The sequence below is a fragment of the Xiphophorus maculatus genome, chromosome 1 (assembly GCF_002775205.1).
Source record: "Xiphophorus maculatus strain JP 163 A chromosome 1, X_maculatus-5.0-male, whole genome shotgun sequence".
In the NCBI taxonomy this organism is placed as follows: domain Eukaryota; kingdom Metazoa; phylum Chordata; class Actinopteri; order Cyprinodontiformes; family Poeciliidae; genus Xiphophorus; species Xiphophorus maculatus.
This window is the reverse complement of record NC_036443.1, coordinates 29,226,081-29,241,096: the sequence shown is the minus strand read 5'-3', so window position 1 is coordinate 29,241,096 and position 15,016 is coordinate 29,226,081. Positions and strand designations below refer to the sequence as shown.

Genomic DNA, 15,016 nt, shown 5'->3' with positions numbered 1-15,016 from the left:
ACTCTGAAGTTTTCTTCAGATTGCCAGTGAAAAGCTTAATTCTCTATACTTCAATTCATGCTTTCTTTCTTGGAGAAAATTAGACCGTCTGTAGATTCAGGCATACAGCAGGAGTGTTTTTTACTTTATTTTACCAGAACAATAGGTTACACATGACCTCAAGGAGCAAAAAAACGATGGAAGGAATGCAACAGTTAATGAGGATTATTGAGCCACTTGTGACTTTTTAAATTCATCCGGCTTTGTTCCAAACCCCGAAACTTTAAAGTCACAATTTTAAGCTTTCTATTGTCTCCGTATCATATGGCAAACCGCAGTCCTGTTTAAACAATGTATGCATTCACAGCAAATCCTGCTCAGATGTGGCTCCTGTCATTCTGTTGAGCAATTTCTGACATCTGCAGAAATCTATCGATCTGCCGCTCCACTTCCTGGTGTAGCTAGTTTTCATTTTCACTGCTAAATGAGGCAGCATTACACTGCTAAGCAAAGTTTTGTAAATGTTCTGGTAAAAAGCAATACAAAGTTATCTGTTTGCGAACCTCTTATTACAAAAAAGCGGAGATGGAAACTAATTAGAATATTTAAAATAACAGCAAGAGTCTGCACTACGATGGTGTCCGAGGGGCAATTTAGAAAAAAATGAGTAGATATCCACCAAAAAATCTTTTATAGAAAAAATCTATGAAGTTGCTGAGTTTTAGAAGTCAAAATTTTGCTAGAGAAAACTCAGAAATTTTTTTGATTAATCTCAGAAAATTTGGAAATTTTCTGAGTTTCAAAAGCTGAAAATCTGGAGAAAAAAATGGCTACTATTTTTCCAGAAACTTTCTGAGATTAATTTGAAATTTTTTTATTTCTTTTTAGAATTTTTTTTAACTTTTTGAACTCAGAAATGTCCTTGTGTTTTTCTAGAATTCTTTTTGGTTAATCTTAAAATTTCAGATTTTTTTTTGTTTTAGATGTTTTTTTTTACTATTTGAACTCCTTGTCTTTTTTCTAGAATTGTTTTTGGTTAATCTTAAAATTTCAGATTTTTTTCTGGGACACTTTTGACTTTGCAAGCGCAGACATTTTCATGTATTTTTCTGGAAAATTTCTCAGCTTAATCTAACAACTTCTGATGTTTTTCTGGCAAATGTTTTGACGTTAACAATTTCCGAATGTTACTGTAGGTTTATAAAGAGGAATGGACTAAAATTTCAGTAAACAAACGGTTTCCAAAAACATTTGACCAAAATCATAAAGTCTAAAATGTCATACAATAGATTGAGACCTTCAAACGTCATGAATAAAAATCCTTAAAATGCACGAGTCATTTATTAATTCCCTTTTGTCAACAAATGGAGCTGAATGTCTAACTTTTTTGTTAAAATAAACAAATGTACAATAACTGAATCACCAGCTTTGATTTTGTGCGAAATATATCTGCAGGATGTCAATATGTTCAACAGGGGGCGCTGTGAGACGCTTAACGCCGTCAAGGAGCTCAGAAGGAGAGCAGCTCCAGTTTGATTGGAAGAAGTGGTACATTAACAAAAAAAAAGATGGCCGAAGTGATAGAGCTGCACAAATTAAAGGTTGGTTTTGCCTTTAAATATGAATTTTATTTTTAATTGCTGGGTTTACTAGTGGAGAACAGCTGTTGGTTACCGAACAATATCCCGGAGTTACGGCTAAATAATAGTTTTAAAGAGATAAACGGATCTTCCGGGGACGAGGACTCCTACCGGCGTGTGTTCAATGAGCGGCAGCTAGCTCAGTTAGCCCGGCTGGAGACGAATAAATGTACAAGTACACTGATTTAAATTAATCAGTAACAAAATACGCAACATTTTTCTTGGAGTCTAAACAATTAAACTCAGAGATAATCATCAGTACTAATAAATATTCTGCCTATCTCGATCTATTCATAAGAATACAAGTCCACGCATTTTCAAACATACACTCCGATTTATTTAAACCGCTTCAGAAATATCTATCTATCTATCTATCTGTCTGTCTGTCTGTCTGTCTGTCTGTCTGTCTGTCTGTCTGTCTGTCTGTCTGTCTATAAAATTTCTGGCATATTTAAGAGTTCTTGTGATTCAAAACTTCAATTTTTGCAGGGTTTATATAGTTTTTCTATAAGGTTTGTTAGAATCACAATACATTTTTATATTAGATGGCTCAAGGTAGAGTTTGTGCTCATATTTTGCCAACTCATCTCAGCCTGACTGTGTTTCAAGCTTGCAAAGAACACATACATATTTAAACATTGTGTATTATAATATGTTTTTTGTGCAAAAGTATTTTTGATCAGTTATGGAGATTTTAAAACAGGCAAAGATCTCTCCTATAACTTATTTACAGTGGATAAGAAAGACTGTTATTACCAGGTCAATATGAATAGTAATTTATTGGATTGATGTAAAAGGGGTGGTTGTAAAAATAAGTTTATTTTTCTACCCACTCCTTTGAACGATTAAATATACTTTACCACTGCGCTTCTTTTGCTTGCTTTTGTTTACCATTCATTTTTTTATATATAACTTTCTTTTTCTTTCATTCCACTACAAACAATAAAGACCAGGGGAAATGTAACCGGTTGTGTTTGTTTGTGCTGTGCAGCTTGCTGAACTGAGGCAGGAGTGTGAAGCCCGAGGTCTGGAGACCAAGGGGAACAAAGGAGACCTGATCGCCCGACTCCAGGCCTACCTGGAGGAGCACGGTGAGGCTCAGTGCTGCTCAAACACCTAGATTTCCCACCTGCAAAGGTGTTTACTGGGTTACAACTAGAAAACATGGCTTTGCAATACTACTGTTAAATTTTTCGAGGGGTGAGTTACGGTAAATCTCATGTGATGTAAGATTATATAAAACATTTTGTTTGTTACTCATAGAAAAATTAAGATTCACCTTAAGTAAGATAAGTTTACAACTCAAATGTAAGAGACACAATATCTACCAGATTAACAGTAAGAGTTACTACGTACTGTACAAATACTTATTTTAATTTGTATTTCCTGTCTTCTATGGTATCCCATCACTAAAACTTGCTAATATTCCTGCTTCTTTGTGTTGGAAATGTTTTTCTTTCACATTTTGAACAACAGAAGAAGATGTGGATGTCGATGATGTGCTGGCTGAGGATTCTGTGGTAAAAGAACTGCTCCTTTACTTCACATTTCATACTACTGTGGTGTAAGTTTGTTAAATATTAAGGTTCGTATTTTATTTTCAGGACTTCGGTAAAGTGGAGAGCTCCGACACCATTAAAGTGGACAATGGTTCTGAAGTGATTGAGAGTGAGCCGTAAGTGTTTCTTAAATCTGTTGGCAATGTTCATTTGATTCTGGTTTCCTTCTTTTCCAAAGGTTCAAACAAAAAGGCTTTTATTATCTTTGCCTTCTACGATAAGGAAGAAACATGTTGTTTTATTTGTAATATATTATAATTTTTTATTAAAACTTTCTTGAAAACATGCTTTTTTAGTCATTCTAATTAATTTTTTTCAGGCCTGCTGAGAAGAAGGTGGTGAAAATAAGCCCTCCCTTATCTGCCAGCGAAGTACGTCTGACTTGTTTTCTCCTAAAGTAGATCAATATTTCCTTTTCTTTTTCATTTTTGAAATTAGACACCCCTTTTTTCCATAAGTGAACATCTGCTGCTGATAGACTCTGTCCAACTGACTAAATATTACAGTAACATGGAAAAATGCAAGTTTATAACATTTTGCATATGCAGGGCAACTGGAAAGTATTCACAGTGGTTCACTTTTTCCATATTTTGTTACATTACAACCTAATTCCAAACTGCGTTGAATTATTCTCTTTCCTCAAAATTCTACACACTAATTATGACAATGTGGAAACATTTTGTTGAGTGTTACTGCACCTAAACAGTCCTATGAAATATGAATGTCTCATTGGACTAGGATGACATATTCTCCTGACTGGCACTTCCAGTTGTTTAATTTCCTGTAGCTTTATTTCAGCTCGTTTGCATGTCACAGTGAAACCTTCGGTGAAAGAGAGAAAACTAAATGTGTTTAATATCTACCGTTTTTTGAGCAGAGACTACAGAAAAGAGCTGAGCGTTTCAACCTTCCAGCATCAGCCGAGAGCAAGAAGGCCTTACGTGCAGCAAGGTTGACCTCTGATTCACCTTGTTCTTCTTTTCTGTCATTTCTTTCACAAGACAAAGTGTTGGGATTTTGGAAAATTTAAAATAAATGACAGGAACAAACAATTTCATCTGAGATCCTTGAGATGATGTTGTTGCATTAAACTTGCTGAGCGTCTAAATTGTCTAAAGGTCACAACATTGTTTGTATTTGTAAGGAAGGAAACTGTTGATCCTTTATGTCATGCTGAGTTTATTTTCCATTGTTTTCCTGCAGGTTTGGAGCGCCCTCCGATTCTTCAAGCCCCTCTCCAGGTACGTCCTCGTCCTCACCAGTAGCTTAACGCGTAGAAAACACTAAAACTGTTTTCTTTACTCAGGATTTATTATATTTAAACCAAACTGAACTTTTTTGTGCTAACAGTGTTTCAGCTGATAAAAGCAGTAGCTTAAGATCTTTTAGAAACAGAACAGCATCACCTTCAGTTCTCCTCATCTTATTCATAGAGTATTAATTCACAGCAGATGTCATCTAAAGGCAATCTCTAAGATAAACAAGTCCGAGAATCCCATTCCGTCCAGAATCTGATGGGATCTAATATTGAAATTACTGAAGAGATTTGGTTTGTTTTAATTTTTCAGTATTGATGTTTCATCATCATAGATAGTCTTCTTATGGTTGAAGTGTTATGTGATAGTAGGGGATTATTCCACAACCCCTTTTAAACATTTCCTCACTGTTTTCTATAAAACTGGAAAAGCGGCTGATGTTCAGTCTCTTCATTGGTTTAATGAGAGTTTTGATTAACCTCTTTGTCTCATTTTCCTGAATCCAGAAGCTAAAAGCTGTGAGTTCAGAGTTTAATGGAGGCAAATGATTATTTTCTTTCTTCTTCTTGTCTTGTGAACAGGGGTTGTAGCAAACAGCAAAGCTGGCGTGAGTTTTTCAGAAATTACTCTTTCTTTTTAAACTTTCTTTTTTATTTCTTTTTTATTTCTCTTTCTTTCCTTCCTTTTTCACCGTTTCTTTCTACTTTCTTCTTTATTTCTTTTGCTCTTTCTTTCCTTCATTTACTCTTTCTTCTTTAATTTCCTTTTATTCTCTTAGTTCTTTTCTCTCTTTTCCTTCCATTCTTTCTTTCTTGGCCTGTGTCTTTCTTTCTCTCTTTCTTTTTCTTTCTCTCCCTCTTTTCCTCCAGCTGCTGCCGTTTGTCTGACGGGTTTGTGTGTTTCAGGTGAGCGTTGACGTCCTGAAGAAACGAGCGGAAAGATTCGGCATGAACGTCTCATCAGTTTCACAGAAGGTGACAAACTTTGTTCCTAAACTTATTTACTTCCAAACTTCTCTGGGTTTGGCATTTTCAGTGGATCTGAAAGTTTACTCACCTCTGTTCAATGTGACATTTATCCGTGATTGTTTAAGAGAATCTGTTGGATAATATGACATCAAAAATGTAAAAACAAAAACTTTAATAACCGGATTATCTCACTGTTTTACTCATTCACAACATTCAGTCTATTTGGGTTTCACAGCTTTTCGTTGTTTTTGTTCAGATTGTGGAAGATGAAAAGCTGAAAAAGAGAAAGGAGAGGTTTGGGATCTTAACAAGCGCTCCGTTGGCTGCAGGAGACGATGTCGAGGTAACGTCCGTGTTTCACTCATCATTAGAAATCACTAATTCAGCTTCTTAATAATGCTTCTGCTTGTTTGCTTTTCTCTGCAGGCAAAGAAAATGAAACGTGCGGAAAGATTCGGAAAAGTTTAAAAAAATGTTTGTTTTTGTAGTGGATTTTTGTTGTTGTTTTTTTTTAAGGCTGTTCAACAGACTTTTGGGGATAAAATAATCAGTAACTGGATTTTTGTTAATCAAAAGTACACTTAAATAAAGGATCATATCTGAGGGTTAGACTGTTTTCCTGGGAGCCTAAAAGCTCCATATTTATCTGTTTCTACTTCTTATGAAAACTTACAAGAACAGACCAACTTTCTGACTTTTTTTTATTTTTTAAATTAGCTTCAATAATGATGGAGCAATAAACATTTTATTTCCTACAGCTACTTCATACCCCAATAATGAACAATCCTGCTGCCTAGCAACCTGGATGATGACAGGAGATATATCAAGCATTTACTGTGCAGCCTTGGCTCTGTTAAAAGTCGATTTCTGTCTGTTTGAGGTAAATTAAGGTGTTGTACTTTATGACATCAATGTAGCTGAATTACAACTTAAATCAAAACAGACATTCAAATGTTTTGGGGTTTTTTTTGTTCATTGCTGAAAAATGTTCATTTTTCTATTTGTTTAGGAAACCAGATATTTCCTTGAACTTTTTTTATTTGAATTTATTTGTACTTTTGATTCAACACACAGCCTTTTAATTTGTTGTTATCCTTTTGAGGGATACCATCATAATACTGCTTCAGGTTATCTGTCCATTTTATAACGTTTTGAAATTTAAAATAAATTGTTTTCAATTTTTTGACTCCTGTCTGTCGTGTTTCTTGTTCTTTTCTGTATGAATTGCTAAATACTGGTAAAATTGCCATTTAGATTTATGAAGTACCATAAATCTAAATGGCAAAAGATCTGAAACATTTGCATGGAGAAAAAAAACCCTAATTGATTTTACTCTGTGAAACACTAATTGCCTGTTTTTTATGATGAGTTGCTGATGCGCTCTTGGAGTAAATTTGACGGTTTAGACATGGTTCTGTGTTTTATCCATGGAGAAATGTGGATAACACTTCTTACTGGTGTTTACTGAAGTTCCAATACAGTAAAATATATTTATTTTTAAGCTGAGAAAGAACAGGAAACTGAACAAAATAAAATGTGATTGATGTTGTTAATCCTTGATTTAACAGGATGGTAAATTACATTTTAAAATAGGGCCAGGATGGAAATAATTTGAAAACTGTATTTACTCTGACTATCTTAATTTGATATTTAAATGTTTCAATTATGTAAATTATTTTTAAAGGAACATTTTGGAGAGCAATTACTTTTATAGCACTGCATTTTAAATTTTAAATGCAGGTAGAGATGTAAATAGGTGCTGGTACACCTTACTGCTAAAGGTAAATGGAAGCCTGCATATTCATACAAACATAAACAAATCTAAAAGACTACAAGAAACGAGACAAAACTAACGGATGTGTAAATTGCATCAAACTTTTAAGTACTTTTAACAAGATAAATATGTATTTTTATACAGCTGGACATGAAATAAAGACGCACCTTTCAATTAAGCACATAATGCTTTCGTTGTTTATTTTAGCCAGAATCTTGAAAGTTTCTGTGCCGTGTTTTTGTGCTTTGCTGGAATGTAACTGAGTTTTGGAGACACCTGCTGTTCGTCGGCGGAACTGCACCGCTCCCTGGTGTGTGACGTATGTTCCTGTGACGCGAAGAAATTTTAAACTCTCGTCCTTCTCAGTGATGGCGGCTTCGTTTCGTTCGCTCCCTTCAAGCTGCAACAACAAATGGTACTACACCCGACAGCAGATCGACAACAGCCCGTCTCGGCAAGCTGGACTTGATCCCGACAAGGAGCTGTCCTACAGACAACAGGCAGCGAACCTCCTCCAGGACATGGGGCAGCGGCTCAATGTGTATCTTTTGTCGTGGTGCGTCGCACGTAGCGAACATTAGCATTAGCTCGTCGGCTAGCAAAGTTTAGCTTCTCTCGAAGCCGGCTCGACCGAGAGCGTGGTCGCTTTATGTTGTTGTTGTGGTTTGGACGAGGCCTTGTAGATATTTTTAGTATATTAATAGCTGGTTAGCGCATTTGTTGCTGACTTTAGGACATTGTGGCTTATTTATTCTCTTCGACGGCAGGCTTACATGCTAACCGCAGCCGACAGGGCCTCTGTGGTTCACAGGCCTTATAAACGTTAGCATTAGCTTTGTCTGTTTAGTGAAACTGTTTAGGACGGAAAACAACGGAGCCAAGCTGCTTAATGTAACTGTAAACATCATATTTAGAGTGTCTAAAACAACGTAGTAGTTAAAGGCAACATTTAGTGTATTGTTTATATAAAATGCTTCTTCCGGCAACTCACTTGATGTTTACAGTGCCTATATAAAGTAATCACCTCCTTGGATGTTTTACCCCTTTTATTCCGTTGCAAATCAGTTATGATCAATAACATTTTTGTCATAAAAATACAAACTCCTTTAATGTCAAAGTGGAAACTGATTTATGTAACATAGAAGAGGTGATTCGTCTTCTTCAAAGTGACTGACCTAATTCAGCAAAGGCCCATCCATTTGGTGCCAGTAGACTCTCAATGAGTGGAATGGAGATCCTCTGAGTGTAGTGACTGTGTTTCAGATGATTGTAGTATAAATTCATAGGGGAATCCTTTGACCCAATAAAGAAAAACAGGCTGATGGTAATAAACCTAAAGAGAGGCGATTTTTATTGGTTCTGTGTTTGCATTCTTTTGCTTTTCTGTTGTCCTTAACCGTCCTGTGTTAGATCCCAACTAACTATTAATACAGCTATTGTGTACATGCATCGGTTCTACATGGTCCAATCATTTACAAGGTTTCACAGAAATGTAAGTATTGGTTTTCTTTTCGCTCTTGCCGGCTTTTAGCTGGACGTTGACGAGCCTAAGAGTTGTTCCTGTCCTTCAGGTCATCTCTCCGGCCGCTCTTTTCCTCGCAGCGAAGGTTGAGGAGCAGCCCCGAAAGTTGGAACACGTAATCAAGGTGGCGCATGCATGTCTAAACCCTCAGGACCCCTCGCCGGACACCCGCAGCGATGTAAGTACTGGGTGTCCATGCAGACAGTCCGTACCACCACAAAACAGAGTTTGTGAAGATATTTGATGCATTTCCACACCAAAAGCCTTTTTTCCCCTTTACTGTAATTTCCGGACTATAGCACAACTATTTTCACATGTTTTGAACACTGATTTGTGGTTTTTACCAACGGGTTTTGAAAAGTTATGACGAAGACGCCGCCGACTCAAGATTGTTATGGCTAAACTAAATAAGAAAAAACACAAAGGAAAACAAAGGCAATCTATTTGATTCTGTCTCTGACATCCAGAGTAGGAAGGGAAGAGATATTTTCTATATTTCTACTCTTTTTGGCAAGCGATTTAACAAAATTTAATTGTTTAAAAGTCAAATACACTTATATTTAGTTTATGGAAAAAGCATCAGCTGCCAAATAAACAAAAGTAACCAATTGCATTTTGTTTTGGATGTACGTTCAGAAAATTTTTCCTGTCGTTTTGTTAATAAAGGGGTAAAATAAAAAGTCAAATAATCATAAACATTTTTCAAAAACTCGAGAGAAGGACACGTGGACACATGGCCTATTCAGGTAATTTTTTTATAGTCAGGTGCACTCAATAGTCCAGAAATTACAGTAAGTGTGACTAGGCCTGTGGCAATAACACATTTTGCTAAATAATAAATTGTAGTAGAAGTTATGGTGATAAATGGTAGTATTGCTGTTTAGAGACAATTTTCAAGTTACTTTATGGAAATGGCAAATAAAAATGCAGTAATGGTAAGGCAAGAACAAAATCAAAGATCCATTAACTTTAAATTCTAATAAATGTTTAACAGTAGAATTATAAGACATTTTATACATCTAAAATATAAATAAAATAGAAACAACAAATAAAATGAATTATTAATGTCTAGTTGAGATCAAAACACCAGATTGAAAACTTTTATCATCCAGTTTTTGGTAGAAAGAGAGACGAGAGAAAAACAATGAATTGTGCAAATGGAAGCTGAGCAAATTTAAATTTTTCACCCAGTTAACTTATTTATTGCTTATTGTGAGAGGCTAAGTGTGTCCACAGAAATTATGGGACATGAGGCTTTTTTTTCCCTTTTATAATTTCATCCACTTCATTTTGCAGTTTCTGACTTTTTATGATTCTTATATCTAATGCCTCCAAAAAACAATTTTGTTTTTCAATTTATGCAACTTCTGCCTTTCAAATACAGGGGTTGTAAGTGTGAACTTTTGTTTTTAGAAGATTGGGCATTGTTGAGCTGGATAACGGTTCGGTGGCTTGATATGTGGGTTGAGAGAGAAGTGTCGGTTGTCCAGGTATTGTGATGTCTAGCGGTTGTAAAACAAGAGCATCTGTTTGTGCTCTGTGGTGTTAATCGTGTCGTCTGCAAGGCGTCCTCAGCATAACGGGAAAGAAGGGTTTTGCGACAGAAGGGGAATCATATTTTATTAGCACTATTCGCCCGATCCACAATTTAACTTAAAGGACAGGCTTTCAGACCAACAGACGAACATTTAAAAGCCACAGAGCATGTTCGGTAGCTCTTGTTTGACAACGATTAGAGGCCTCCCAGTGAGTAACGTGCCTGTCCTCTCAACCTCAGGCTTACCTGCAACAAGCCCAAGACCTGGTCATTCTTGAGAGCATAATTCTCCAGACCCTGGGTAAGTTTAGAAGGAAAAAAAAACTGGGTCCCTTTTGTTTCCCTACCAGAAACGTGTGTAGTTTGTAAAGCTAACCGGCTTTTAACTTTTATTCACAGAAATGCCAAATGTGGTTATCAGCATTGGAAAGTTTCACCATATCACTGTTAAATGACTTAAACCAGCTCTTCTTTTCTCTCATTGTCACATGGAAAGCCGTTTTTTTTTTATTTTTTATCACATTTACTGTAAATTTCAGCTTTGAGTTTGGATTAATAAAACCAATTTTCTGATTTTTCAGGGACTTTAATGTTACGTTTCCCGTGGCAACCGGATTTAATGAAGCCTAAACGGTTCATATGTTCATGCTGATATTCCGTGTTCAGTTTTCTAAAGTCTGCTGCCTTTTTTGTCCCCTTTTCATTCCAGCGTTTGAGATCACAATTGATCATCCTCACACTCATGTGGTGAAATGCACCCAGCTGGTCAGAGGTGAGTATCGCACCTGAACGCCTACATGCTGGCAGGAGAACTTAGTTTCTGCTTTAAGTTTATTTTTCAGACTCTTAAGTTTATTTTGTTCTGGTTTTCCAGCCAGTAAGGATCTGGCCCAAACATCTTACTTCATGGCAACCAACAGGTATACACCCAGTTAAATGATGTTATAGGAAGACAGTGTAGATCTGTTCCATGTTGTTTGACTTTCAGCCTGTTTTTAACCAAAATTTTAATCTTCTGATTTCTTTCCTTTTTTTGTCCCCCTGCTGTATTTTTAATGCGACCCAGCCTGCATTTGACCACGTTCTGCCTGCAGTATAGTCCACCTGTTGTCGCCTGTGTCTGCATCCATCTGGCCTGCAAATGGTCCAACTGGGAAATCCCCGTCTCTACGGACGGGAAACACTGGTGGGAGTATGTGGATCCCACAGTCACCCTGGAGCTGTTAGACGGTAGGTCTTGGATTTTATCCTGTCGTTCTGTTTAAGGTGACATAATGGTCAGATTTAGCTTAAAGATAAATAAATGTTACTTTCTGTCCCTGAAGTGGCTTTTATGGAAGCGTATGCCATGACACAAAGGAAAGCTCAACATAAAGTCATAATTACACGTTTTAAACTCGTATATACGATCTTAATTAAATGAGTTTTAAAGTCATTAAGAGAAAAAAAAAATTCATTTACGAGTTTTAAAGTTTTAAATTGTGCATTTTTAAATTGTTTTAAAGTGTAACTGAGTCATAATTGTGAGTTTTAAATATAATTACGCCTTTTAAAGTCATTGAGTTTTAATGTCATGATTTCAAGAAAAAAAAGTTTTGATTTTTTGTCTTAAGGTCATAACTGGGTTTCAAAGTCATAATTACAAGTTTCATGTGTAACGCCTGTGCAGTTTAAAATTAAAACCGTTAAAACTTTAATTACAACTTATTTATAAGAATAAAAATCATAATTTTGAGTTCTGAAGTAATGATTACAAGAATAAAATCTGCATTTACTTGTTTTATACTTGTAGTTATTTGTTTTATAGTCATAATTACAAGTCTGTGTAGAGCCTGTTCACTTTTGTAATTACAACTTTAAGTTACAACTTCCTGTTGGCCTTTTGTTTATTTTTCTTTCATGGCAGAAATGGGCTTCCATAATGTTTTGAGCGATTTCTGAACTTTTAAATATTTTTGCAGAACTCACCCACGAGTTTCTTCAGATCCTGGAGAAAACACCCAGTCGGCTCAAGCGAATTCGAAACTGGAAGGTGCGTTCATCTTTTAACAAAAACAGATTTTTGTCGTAATTTTGAGATTCTAACATTTGGTTTATGATTTTCTAATATTTTTCTGTCTTTTCTCCTCTCCCAGGCCGGAGGTCAAACTCCAAAAGCCAAGCCAAAGGTGCAGGAGGACGGAGACCAAAGAGACACCATGATCAGCATGATCTCTATGGTGTCATCAGAAAGCACCGTGGCGGGCCTGATGAGCCTCTCGGCGCCGCCGTCCGGCTCCTCCTCCTCGGGGGGAGACAAGGAGCGGGTGGTGCCGGGCAGCGCTGCCACGTGGAGCGGAAAGGGCGTGGTCGGCGGCGAGCAGCCGGCGGCCAACCACGAGGTCCACGCCCCGGCCAAGGTGTCGCTGAGCGAATACCGGGCCAAGAACGCTGACGTCCTGGCCGCCCAGAAAAGGAAGCTGGAGAACATGGAGGCCAGTGTGAAGAGGGACTACGCCAACGCAGCGCAGGCTCTCATTGGCCAGCAGAAGAAGCATCATCACCAGCAGACCAGCTCCTCCTCGTCCTCCGACGTTTCCAACCCCTCGCCCATCATCCTCAAAATTCCCGTGGACAGGGAGCGGCCCGACAAACATTTGAAAATGCGTTTCCCGATGCCTGCAGGCGGTGGCGGTGGCCATGGCGACAGGGGTCAGGATCCGGACATCAAAGTGAAAATACGGGTGCCGGAGAAGCCGAGGGGGGGTTCGGGAGAGGAGGGAAAAAGCCGGGAGAAGCACAGGGAGCGCTCCAACCACCACCACCATCATCAGCAGCATCATCATCATCAGCAGCACCACCACCATTCCTCCTCCAGCAGCGCCTCGCTGTCCTCCTCACACAAACACTCGTCCAGCACTGGCGGCTCGCTGGGCAGCAACAAAAAAGTCCCGAGCGATTCGTCCAGGTCCAGTTCCTCGTCTTCGTCCAGCTCCCGAAAGAGGACGCATTCGCAGGACCCGCATGCCGCCTCTGCCGCCAAGGCCAGCAAGACCTCCAGGAACGCCTACCAGCTGCCCTCCCTGTCTTCCGGACAAACCCTGGGTTCAGACGTCCTGCCACCGCTGGGCCTCTCCCACCACCAGGGAGCATTCTCGCACTCCAAAGGCGACAAGATGGACACTAACGGGCACGGTGCGGCGGACGGCGCTCAGTCCAACGAGTACCAGGACACTTTTGAGATGCTGAACTCGCTGCTGAGCGCGCAGGGCGTGCAGCCGTCGCAGCCGTCCATGTACGACTATCGATCCCAATACGCGGACTACCGGTTCCCCGGCGGCTCCAGGGGTGCCAACCCCAGACCGCCTCCCCTGCCCTCAGAACCGCCTCCCCCTCTGCCGCCACTACCCAAATGATCCTCTGGTCATTTATGTAGATTTTACTTGAAATCACAAGCGTCCATCTTATGTAAAGTGTTGTAAAAAATAAATAAATTAGCTTTTTTTAATTAAATTCACCCACCCAATTTTTTTTTTATGTAAGTTTCTATGACGGAGTATTAGGACCACGCTAAGAAAATAAATACAATTATGAGAATAAAGTCTAAATAAAGCAAGAATAGACATAATATCACAAGAATAAAGTTGTAGGAGAATAAAGTCAATTTTATGACTTTTTCTTGTAATGCCGTCTTTGTCTCAAAATATTATGACTATTCTCATATAGTTAGGACATTTTGTCATATTATTGCGACTTTATTGTCATACAACTTAAATTTAGTAAAACTGACCTTTTCTGAATATTTCAATTTTTTTTCTCAATTTTGTAACTTTATTTTTGTAATATTCTGACTTTTTTTTCCTCAAAATATGATTTTACTCTCATACAACTTTGTCATAACATTATGATCATATTCTCATAATTTCATGACTTTATTCTTGTAATTGTATTTTTCCTTAGCGTGGTTCTGACGCTCCTCAGTAAGTTTCAGGGTGACAGCAGAGAAATGTAATAATACGGTTAGAAGTTTCACATAATGAATCTTAAAGCCTCGCAAAGAACAAAAGATTTTCTTCTTCTGCTCAGTTCTGACGATGGGGATTTATGTTAATGAAATTCAAACTGCCATCAGATATCTTTTACCCCCTTTTTGTACTGTTTTTATAGTATGTTATTTATTGAGTGCTTTTTAAAAAAAAACAAAACATTAAGTCGACCTTTAAGGTTCCCTCCTTTCTGTCTGCACAGGGAGAGATGTTTTCATTAAGACTGTACAGTTTGAGAGTGCATGTCAACAAAGCCATGTTTTTACATTTTTATTTTTATTTTTCAAGGTAAAAAAGAAAAAAAAACCTCCTGCCTCCATAACTAGTGGCTGTTTTATTTGGGTTACTTGTATGAAGATTGTATTGTGGAATTTTTCTCTCTATTTTGTTACTGAAAATTACAGGAAAAAAAAAAGAAATGTAAAGTAATGAAGCTTGTACTCCTTTAGATTTTAAGTGTTGCAGTCATTGTTTTAAATGGTTGTAAAATGTTCATATTCAGTTACACTAGCTTCATGCAGTGGGAAAGGTTTAATCATATCTACCCAGTACAGTCGTTATGAAGGACAGACATGTAATCTCGCCTTTGATGGTTCTGATTTTAGGTTGTTTGATTGTGTAATCCCTCATGTTAACACTGTTCTGTTTTAATCATGTTAAAATTGGTTTTACACATGCAAATGTTCTTCATATTTATTTTTATTAGTCCATCCAAAAATGACCACTCTTTAAAAAGTTTTTGCACGTCCTCTATAA

The 15,016-nt window shown here is 37.6% G+C and overlaps 2 protein-coding genes across 3 annotated transcripts; both read left to right on the top strand.

The window, feature by feature from the left end:
• The first annotated feature begins 1,502 nt into the window (after positions 1–1,502).
• On the top strand, positions 1,503–6,588 carry sarnp (SAP domain containing ribonucleoprotein). The gene is made up of 11 exons (XM_005801894.3): positions 1,503–1,580; positions 2,611–2,710; positions 3,096–3,139; positions 3,224–3,294; positions 3,498–3,549; positions 4,056–4,129; positions 4,382–4,419; positions 5,016–5,041; positions 5,340–5,408; positions 5,659–5,745; positions 5,829–6,588. The coding sequence occupies exons 1-11, from the start codon at positions 1,548–1,550 to the stop codon at positions 5,868–5,870; spliced, it is 636 nt and encodes a 211-aa protein (XP_005801951.1). The 5' UTR covers positions 1,503–1,547; the 3' UTR covers positions 5,871–6,588.
• A 950-nt stretch (positions 6,589–7,538) lies between these two features.
• On the top strand, positions 7,539–13,922 carry LOC102228037 (cyclin-T1-like). Of its 2 annotated transcripts, XM_005801895.2 has the most exons (9): positions 7,539–7,717; positions 8,587–8,668; positions 8,748–8,876; positions 10,476–10,536; positions 10,945–11,007; positions 11,110–11,155; positions 11,302–11,465; positions 12,197–12,267; positions 12,371–13,922. In XM_005801895.2, exons 1-9 carry the CDS (start codon positions 7,545–7,547, stop codon positions 13,628–13,630), a joined length of 2,049 nt encoding a protein of 682 aa, XP_005801952.2. In that variant the 5' UTR covers positions 7,539–7,544; the 3' UTR covers positions 13,631–13,922. The 2 variants fall into 2 exon arrangements, with proteins under 2 accessions (XP_005801952.2, XP_023197640.1); XM_023341872.1 differs by lacking the exons at positions 7,539–7,717; positions 8,587–8,668; positions 10,476–10,536 and having other exon boundaries at positions 8,754–8,876.
• Positions 13,923–15,016: the final 1,094 nt, after the last annotated feature.